Below are 9,689 nucleotides of genomic sequence, written 5' to 3'. Positions count from 1 at the left end.
AATCTCCAAATGGTGTTTGAAAAATATTCTGAATAATTATACTCGCAAGCCGGAGGATTATATGATTCGAAAAATATGACAATTGCCAGTACCATATTTGTAAGTTTTTAATTAAAGTACAAGGGCATGTGTATTCGCATAAGACTATTAAACGAATTGTTCGAAGTTTAATTTATTAATTATGTAAATAAATGTGTATCGTCAATTAAAACTATTTTATAATAATGTACTCATATGTGTTACACGCTTTGTGCGCAAATAATGTCTATTGTATAATAATATGATGAAACAAATCCTACTTTACAACAATATGCAAAATCGCTTTAAATTTACTCTCATCCAATCCAATATTGAATTTGAAAAAAAGTGAACTTGCAATTCTCCCTGGTGGAAACAAACGGCTATATCAATAGTAACTATACCTACGTCATCTACAAATTATGTTTTCGGAACTCGGCGCGTCTCTTTCAAGCCGTACGATTCGCTGCTAACAACATGGAGTGGGTTGAATTGACTCGAACGTTATTCAGCTCGTAAATACTTCGCATCTGTATCATGAGGATGAGAAAAGTTGCCACAGATCCAATCATCTGAAAACATAGAATTGGATCTATGTAAAGAATTATTTAATCGAAGCTTCGCGTGCGTATTGTCATCATTTATCGCTAGCTAACCTTAGAAAGCAGCGTATAATCTAAGGTGAAAAATCCCTGGGCAGTAAAACATAGAGGATTTTGCATCAGCTGAAGAGTTAGAATGTAGATCTGTAGCATGAAGAAAATTTTGTATGAAATTTGTTTAATAGTTTTGAGATATGCCCAAATAATTTGTCAAATAAATATGTAAAATGGTTCAAACTTGACGTTGTCCATTATTTCAAAACACTGGAAGAGCGCAGATACCTCATCACGAATATCTTTATTGTATATTGCAGCTGATTCCAGAATGTTCTTGATCAATTCCCCAGTTTTTTTTGCCTGAAACGTGATTTCGTTCGTCACATTGTGGATCTTGAATTAGCGAGGGTTAAACTAACAAATGTTTTCCATTTTTAATAGCTTTCATGAAAACGGCTCAAGTACCTCGCGAGTTGTAGCTGTACAACCAATTACAAGCCAAGTAATTTTCATAATATAAAATCCAATCCACAGTACAGCTGCAATCTTTACCATCACGTCGTCGAGCATCGAACTCGACGGTGAGTCCGCGGCGAGAGTGTAACCTGTGTATAAAAGTGCTATTGATACACCGAAGGACAAAGCGATTGAAAGGAAAACCTGAAAACCGAAGATTCGGCTCAGTTCCATCGCCGTTGTGCAGAGATCTCCGTGTAATTTTCTGCAAACACAACAAGTAGTCAAAGTTTTAATAACGGAGTCGGTGTTGTCTTCAAATATTTTGCATTGTGATGGGTTTTCCCTGTCATTCTTTCTCATATTGAATACGATTCACAGTAAAGCTTCGTCATGTCACATTTTTCAGGAAATTGCATGATCCTTGAACGAAAAACGCTCTTGTGTCAGTTCCAGTGAGAAAAGTCTGGATACCGATGCGATTTGTTTTTGGGTATGCGGTAAAAAGGATTCGATCTGTTCGCATTATTGGGATCAAATTATCCTCAAAGTTTCACTCGATGGAAAATTTCTCTGAGCAGATTTGTGCTCTCCACTAGACAATTGGGTAAATTCCGTTTGTGCACAGTCAATAATCGACCATATATTGTTCGCTAAACTATTTAAAAATTTCCATGTAATTGACAGCACGCTGAAGCCTTTTTTAGCCACAGCCTTGGCAACAAATGTTCTTTGAATCTGTGCTCACCCTCATTCAATGCCTCATGTAAAGTGTTTATCCAAGCGTGCCAAGTACGAAATTCGTATTATAATCGTATAAAGTAAGAATTTGTCTGTTTATCGTCCATATTAAGTGTAATAGTACATTACGTAAGAAAGGAATAAAGTCGAAGATTATCGCCCGAGGGAATAATCGTTTTTCATTTCTGTGTTAAAAGTGTTTATTCCCGGCTCAACCATACAGTGAACTTTTTTTACCTCAAAAGCGGGACTGTTAGTGACAGACCTCACAGCCGGGTACTACAAGTACCCAAATTTCCTTCTGCACTAGCTATAGGTCTCACAGTCACCCTTCTCGATAGACTCAAAACAATAATAGTGGGTTCGGGGTCGATTTAACGATTAATAATATGGCGACCAGATATGAAACTGTACTTCAGGATTTATTGGACAGGCTTAACATTCAATCAATCAGTAATTATTCAACGCTTGTGTCAACTTGGGTAACTTTCTAACGGTTATCCGTTCAACACGGGTCTCGTCACGAGCAGGAAATCACCCCGTGTTAGCTTAGCTACCCCGGCAAGGCCAGCCACGCGGCTACACCAATTTCGTGTGATTTGTTATTTATTTTCGCGTATTCATGATCCGCGGACTGTAATAACCACGTTGGTTTCCCAACGTGTCAACCACCCCGGGTCTAAACCTCAATCATGAGGCCCCGGGAAGGCCAGCGCGAGAGTCCTCAACCGGCTCTACCCAGTTCTGCTCTCGCATCGAATTACTCGATCACAAGTACATTAGAAACACGATCCTACGTCATTTAATAATCAAATCGATCATTATGAGCCTCGATTCGTCGAGTTGATAGCGCCATGTTCACACAGTTCACTGTATCACTCTCGCACACATAACGAGCTACTGTCAACAAGACTCACGTGTTTTCTCTTCCGAGTTTCGACTAATACTGATCTGGTTTTGAATTCTTGTCCGTATTCTCCTCTCGCTTGCTCTCGCGGGGATTTTGAGAACTTTAGACTGAATTGTCTTGTTGACCACTCGCTGTGGTGTGCGTAAGATTAGCGTACTTGGATTCAGTCACACACACATCACAGTATTATAATACATTCTGACCCTTTACTAATCTCTAGCTGATCTATAGCGGTCGTTCACCCCCTCGCCTTACCATACCTCTCTGTTATTACATATGGTTTCAAGTAATGCTCGTCCAAACTGTAGCGCTATTTATATTGAGTACACTTCTTAATTTTTTACACATTCTCAGGTTGAGATCGCGTTAAGCATTGGATTATAACTTGATAATCATATGGGGCAATAATCGTCTGTAGCAATGGCCGATTAGGAAATTATAGGTTATAGGTTATAAACCACTAGTTACAGCTGTTGTTTTCTGTCTATGTATTGGTATGCGCCGCCAACAGGGACAAAAGTGGCATATTTTTCCCTAGAACGCATTTGCGGGAAATATGAGATCATAATTAGCGAGAAATCCAAATCAGCGGGAAATATGAGGCCAATTTAAAAGTCCCAATCTTCAAATAAATATTTCGACCAGAGTTGAGTGGTAAATAAAGTCTTATATGTGACGCATGAATCAAAGTCGACTTTATTCCCTTGCTACATAATGTACTATCAAGGATCTCATATTTCCCGCAAATGTATTAAGAGGGAATAATATGCTACTTTCGTCCTGCTTTTCAGGTCAAAAACGTAACATTATGGTTGAGTCGGGAATAAAATTGATTTTCTTCAACCTCCCGTCAACATAGTGCTTTAAAAAAGGATGCGAATACCTTACTACTTTGGCGATATGGAGTAGCCGCTGGTTATCCATGAGTCTGTTCGATACTGCACTTCCTTGAATTTCGTTGGAAACCAAGGAGTTACGGCGCGAAAATGTACTGACCGATTCTTGGCTGGGTTGCATTCTGCCCTTTCTTTGTAATTCCAATTCCACAAGAAGTGAATTCAAGCGCCGAAATCTGTTGCAAAAGTATCTGTGCGGGAAAAGTAGTCTTCATACACAATCGGATTGTTGCTATTACGTCAAATACATACTTGGCAACGATTTTACTTAAAATTTCGAATCAACTTGACAGGCCAATACTGAACAATTTACTCATAATCATCTTGCAGGTTCGACGGCATCTTCATTTTACCTGAACTTATTAGGGTTATATAGGCATATGCATGACATACGGTTCTCTGATTTGATTCGTTTGTCGCGAACAAATAGTTCTTAACTATTGCAACATCAACTGTGAAATTAAGTTTTCTCGGTCAAAGCCCAATGAATAGGGATTTGCATTGTGTAACCAACTGAACACCAGAATTTTGTAGCTAATTCGTGGCCGTTTTTTTTTTTTTTGTGCGTGCTTACATGCAACAAAGTTTTTACAAACAAGCGGTATGGTTATCGCAATATCATAAAATTAAAAAAATTTAGAGAGCCGCCCCCTGCACAGTGTCAGTTAACCAGGATACAAAAGGCACAAAGGAAAATCTTTAACATCACGAAAATTGTATAAAAATTGATGGAATGGTAGATATCACTATTTTTTAAATATCCTAAGAATTTCTGTTGTTGTGTATTCGATTTTCACCTGATGCTGGTGTTGTAGGTGAAGTCAAATATGAAAGTGAAGAACATATGATGATGTGTACCCAACAGGAAACTAGTGCGAGCAGACTCGTTGGGGTAATCGAGACCGACGAAGAGAAAATCGAAAATTTGAAGGATGGTCATGTAGGTGAAACCAATTACCAGCTCAATGATTTGAGTTTTGTACACTGATTCGTAATCATACGATATTCCCAGTGTCTTCAGCTTAGCGTTGATAGAGATTATCTTGCGAAAGGTGTTTCTGGTAGCCTGGAAAACAACGGGATTTTATATTACACGTTTCAAGAAGAAAAATTAAAGAAAGCAGAAGAATAAGATCACGTGAAGCTCGGGCATTCTGCCATTACAGGTAAATATGATTGAAAAATATCTAATTTGTATTCAGATGATAATTATCGTGACCTGTGACCTAAACTGCGACGTAAACATCGAGACGGCGATAAAAATAGTGTGGATGTGAGCGTTCAGGCGATAGTTTGTTGCTGCGATTGTGGACCCCATGAACACCTTCAACTCTGGGAAATTTGCCATCTTCAGCAGTACCACGTCCATCGTTAGAGTCAGTAGGGCCCAAATAACTGATAACAATGGTCGGGGTTTGTCCTTGGGATAGTAGAGAACATCGATTCCGAAGATCAAGTTCAATGTACATGTCGGTGCAAATGCTGCTCGTAATGTTCCTGGGACCGGTAACTTCATGGTTTCTTTGATCTCCGTATTTCTTGTTCAAGAAAAACCAGGTAGATGAGAGACACTTGTTATGAAACGAAGCTGCCGGTTTGCATTACCATTTTTATCATGTTACGGGGACGTCTGACCTCCATTGAATATGGCAAATACTGTTTTACAATTCTGACTGTTTCTAAATCATACAATGGCATCTGACTTTGGCAAATGATAGGGTTTATTATTGTGCATGAAGGTTGGCTAAGGAGGGTTCGGCAAATTGATGATAAAATACAAAAAATATCTGACGAAGCTGTACCAGCATACTATAACCTCAATTCACATAAAAAATAGATTGTAAATACTCAATTTCCAGTGAATTTTCCAAGCTTTTCTTAACCAACCAATAAGCAGATATGAACCGTATGACAGCTCAAAGTTTGAAAAGATTTCATTGTTTACAAGAAAAGAAAAAATTATAAAATACGATGAGCCGTATTTGATGGAGGTCCTACATCCTTCGAATATCCTAAAATCAAAATTTTATATCGAATCACGCATTACAATGAATGTATAAACATTTACAGAGAATCGAGATTAAGGGCGGGTGGCGAAGTGGGCGAAATTGATAACTGGGGCAAAACGGGCATTAGCTCGTACCAACTGCAGCAACTCATGAAAAATACTGTAATTTCTCAAAAATCTGTCAGTGTGTTGGAATTTAACACAATGAAACAGTTGCAACCATTTATCGCGATCACTACTTTACTTTGTACCGGGTCTAAATGTGGAAACAAGCCACCTCGCCGCCCACAAATAGGCAATCAGGCGTCACAATTTAGTTCGTGAGTTGGCACCCTGGAAAGCCGTAGAACGAGGAAAGGCGACCATGAAACGACCTAACCTCAAACTTGAACAACAAATCAAAGAACAAAAAGCTAGCGTCTGGCCGCAACTGATTGTGAGTTGGTCAACCTGACAAGCGTAAAAAAAAACTATCCGTGACATAATTAAATCTATATGGAATCACATAATTTGAGGCATTCCCATTTAAGTGTTCAGTTTCCATTCAATTTTTCCTAAAGCGACCCCCCCCCCATCCCCCAATTCAACTCTAAATAATTCAAAGACAATCCTGAAATTTTTTATCATTCTTATCTGAACTATAACCCGTGCGTGTAAGAGGGAGGATTTCCCCATTTTAAATACACGTGTTTCGGACACATTTGTAGCATATATGTTATTGTAAGAGTAATAATGTTCAAAAAAATCTGTAACTGCAAGATTTTAGTGGGAATTAGTGTTACTATATGAGCAAAAATTCACATCATCATACCAGGTATTCTCGACAAATTGCACTTCCTCTAAATGGAAAAAAAAGTCAGATTTCGAGGGTGTGCAATTCGTCAACATACTATATTGTTAATAGTCTCGTTTTACCTCATTCAGTTACCAGGCATGGGACAATGTGGGTCATACAACACGTTTCACGTGACAATAAACGAACTCTGAAATTAACAACTTGGAAATTTCTGTTTCGTTATCGTGATATTTGAGTTCTGCGAATTATTTTAAGTAAGATTAATTGAATAAATACAGATAGTGGTATCAATGAACTGAAAATTTCGTATCATTTGAAGATAAAATAAATGCATAAGCACATAAGTAAAAGTATATCGGAAATCTAAAATTTGATCCAATTTATACCAATAATTTTCTTACTATCCCGTTTGCAGTAATTCACGGACATCGCAAAGTCACAAAAACACAAAAAAAAACCGTCAAACGTCTTGAAAATATCATATAATATATTTTCACTTCTAAATATTTCAAATTTTGTGTATTTCATCTTTAATTAAATTAAACAGTTAACATCGGCATTATAATATGATTGAACCGCGATACGAAAAACGCATTTTCATAGTTCATATCGATTTTTGTACACTGTCGAATCAAAACATAAGCACCCGGGTAGGACGCTTGTCGAAATGTCGACTATCATTTGACTAATTAAAGCCTGCATAATGTCGAAAGTTGGAAAGTTTGACTCAGGGTTGGCAGAAAATCGACGATTATTCGCCTGAGATGTGGTAACGACTGTCAATAAACCGAAAGTCAAAGCTGGGCCAACAAAACATCAACATCGAGGCAACGCCAAAACATACATTGAATATCGTACATAGAACTCGCCGTTGCGAATATAGCAAGATTAAAAAAGTTTAGCCATTATCGAAATTTCAAAGTTTTGCTCAACCATTTTTTCATGCTGACAAGTCAATTTACAATCGACTTATTTTTAGTATACAATTCACCCTATCGACTGTAAATTAACAATATAGCGGAAATTCACGAACACATCGTTGACACATAGTCAACTATTGTATATAGGCCTGAAATATGGCCATTTTCATTGGTCTCCGGTTAGTTAATTTTAATTTCAGCCGGCAATATAAGTCAAATGTGAGTCGACCGTGTGGCAGTTGTACTCATAATGAGACAAGTCTGTCTCTTGTTATGATTCTCAGGTCTGATAGCGACATGTCATTAATTGTGACAGATATCGCTTAAATTTGTACCGGTATAATTGAACCAAGAATATTGTGTGTACGACTGAATAAATTCTGTAGTTATAGTACGATTAGATCATTTCAACGAAAAATGAGTTATTTTTCTTGACATTATACGTCACTGATATCAGGATGCATAAAATAGAAACTTCACCTTCACAAATATCTGCAAATACGATTATACTAACAATAAGTCACAAGCGAAACGAACTATGCGAACTTCTAATTCAATAAATTTTATAGTATTCCAGATTTTGAAAATAATGAAATGAGAGTACGTATATTTTGTAAAGAACGAAAAATATAACATGAAGCATTTACTTTTGCTTGGTAGTTCTATTTTGCATGAATCACTCTCAAATGCTTGTGTCATTTTGGGACACTAGATTTAAAACAGTTAATGCAGTTACAAAGTATAAAGTATCGGCTGAAAATAAAAATTTCGAGAACACAACGTAAATGAATATTTACACTATATATATATATATATAAAACTGAACGTATGATAGAAATTCTCACCTTAAGGATGCTTTTAGATTTCTTCATACCAATTAGCAAAGTGTCATTCAATTCTTTTTATCTCCGAATTCATGTGGTTATTTGTTTTTTCCAACCGATTCTATACTTAATTTAAACCAGGGGTTCCAGCTTACGTGATTACGTGACCAATGCGCTCGAGTTACTCGAGCGTTTGTTCAATTTATTAAAACTGACTTGTCCACCGGCTCTGACAGCATGATATGATCGGCTGAAAGGCCCCCGAGGTGCCATTGAGCCCATGCTGAGAAAAAAGTGTGTGGTATCTGTAAATATATCGCATAGTAAATATTTTATTATAATAAGTTTATTACAATATTTTTTCGATAAATTGGCCTCGCACCTAAAATATCAAGTTTTCTCGAAAAATTCGAGTCTCACGGTGAAATTATATTTACTATGAAAATTATGCTCGGAAAAACCTGAAACGCTATTCTGGCCCATTATTTTCCACCGTCAGTGGTTTTTAAGATCGAATGCAAAAAATTTCATTCCTTGTATTTGTTCCACATTATGAAACTAAATCCGTACACAATAAAAAAATCTACATGTTATGCGACTTATGCAAAGTCTCTTTAGGACATCCATGCCTATGCATAATGTATACATAAAATTTGTAATTTGATGATCTTCTTTCCTAAATGTAGATTGATTTCGTGATTCATCGGGATGGCGCTATCTGAGAACTGCCAAATAAAAATTTCTCCAAATTCTAAAATCGTGTGCATCCAGAGGCTGGACTACCGTCAACCAAGTTTTAAACTGATTTGAGATGAATGCGGCTGTTTGGGAATAAGAATGTCAAATAAAAATAATCTTACATCCATACCTGAAGTAAGTTTCCCGGATATTAATGCCGACATATTTCTCCCCTTTTATACCCAAAGTTTTGCCTAAATGCATCTGTATTAGGAATCCGCTCTGACAGGAATCATTTTAATAATCTTAATATTTTAATTTCTACAAAGTTTAAGAGTGTCCTCTTCACTCATCAAGAGCTAATCAATTTTTTACTTTTCATCATCTTGGTGATAGAAGAAAGGTTTTGGTCTCGATTGAAAATCACTTTTTCTAATTATAACGAATCTTTACGGTTTCGAAACTCTAGAATCCGAAAAAGAGGTTCCTAGAAAAATACCGGTTTGCAGGTCTGTTCGAAAATCCTCCACAATGATCTCGGAAAAGGCTCGATGAAAAAATCTGAAACCCACAGGATTTTACATCTAAATGATGGTGCAAGGTAGCTGTAAGAGTGTGTGAAGAGAATCTGAGATCTGAAAGACAGAGCATATTAAAAAAAAATTCTAACTTTTGTTTTGCAGAATTTTTTTCTGATCTTTCTTCTAATACTTTAACATTAGCTGCCAAGTCCTGTCAGTATTAGATTTTTCTTCTTACCGTTTTCGAGATCATCGTGAAAGTGTGTCGGACAGACCAGCAGAGTCTTCCCTTTTCACGGTGATGAAAAGTATCGCGGAAAAA

The 9,689-nt window shown here is 36.9% G+C and overlaps 1 protein-coding gene across 1 annotated transcript; it reads right to left on the bottom strand.

The window, feature by feature from the left end:
* Nucleotides 1–4: 4 nt before the first annotated feature.
* Nucleotides 5–9,243, bottom strand: LOC124222780 (putative gustatory receptor 28a). The gene is made up of 9 exons (XM_046634117.2): nucleotides 9,037–9,243; nucleotides 8,190–8,473; nucleotides 4,840–5,158; nucleotides 4,418–4,686; nucleotides 3,608–3,811; nucleotides 1,083–1,338; nucleotides 903–977; nucleotides 675–764; nucleotides 5–590 (listed from the first exon to the last, which is right to left on the bottom strand). The coding sequence occupies exons 3-9, from the start codon at nucleotides 5,134–5,136 to the stop codon at nucleotides 468–470; spliced, it is 1,314 nt and encodes a 437-aa protein (XP_046490073.1). The 5' UTR covers nucleotides 5,137–5,158; nucleotides 8,190–8,473; nucleotides 9,037–9,243; the 3' UTR covers nucleotides 5–467.
* Between the last annotated feature and the right edge of the window lie 446 nt (nucleotides 9,244–9,689).

The sequence above is a fragment of the Neodiprion pinetum genome, chromosome 7 (assembly GCF_021155775.2).
Source record: "Neodiprion pinetum isolate iyNeoPine1 chromosome 7, iyNeoPine1.2, whole genome shotgun sequence".
Classification (NCBI taxonomy): domain Eukaryota; kingdom Metazoa; phylum Arthropoda; class Insecta; order Hymenoptera; family Diprionidae; genus Neodiprion; species Neodiprion pinetum.
The sequence above is the reverse complement of the archived record's forward strand: the minus strand, read 5'-3'. Positions and strand labels throughout refer to the sequence as shown.

Bases quoted from the DNA above. Each gene is read 5' to 3' on its own strand.
- LOC124222780 (XM_046634117.2), bottom strand. From the start codon at position 5,136: ATGAAGTTACCGGTCCCAGGAACATTACGAGCAGCATTTGCACCGACA. The intron at 3,812-4,417 runs GTGAAAATCGAA...TTTCCCGCACAG, and splicing joins ACCTACAACACCAGCATCAG to ATACTTTTGCAACAGATTTC. The intron at 1,339-3,607 runs GTATTCGCATCC...TTGTGTTTGCAG, and splicing joins CATATCGCCAAAGTAGTAAG to AAAATTACACGGAGATCTCT.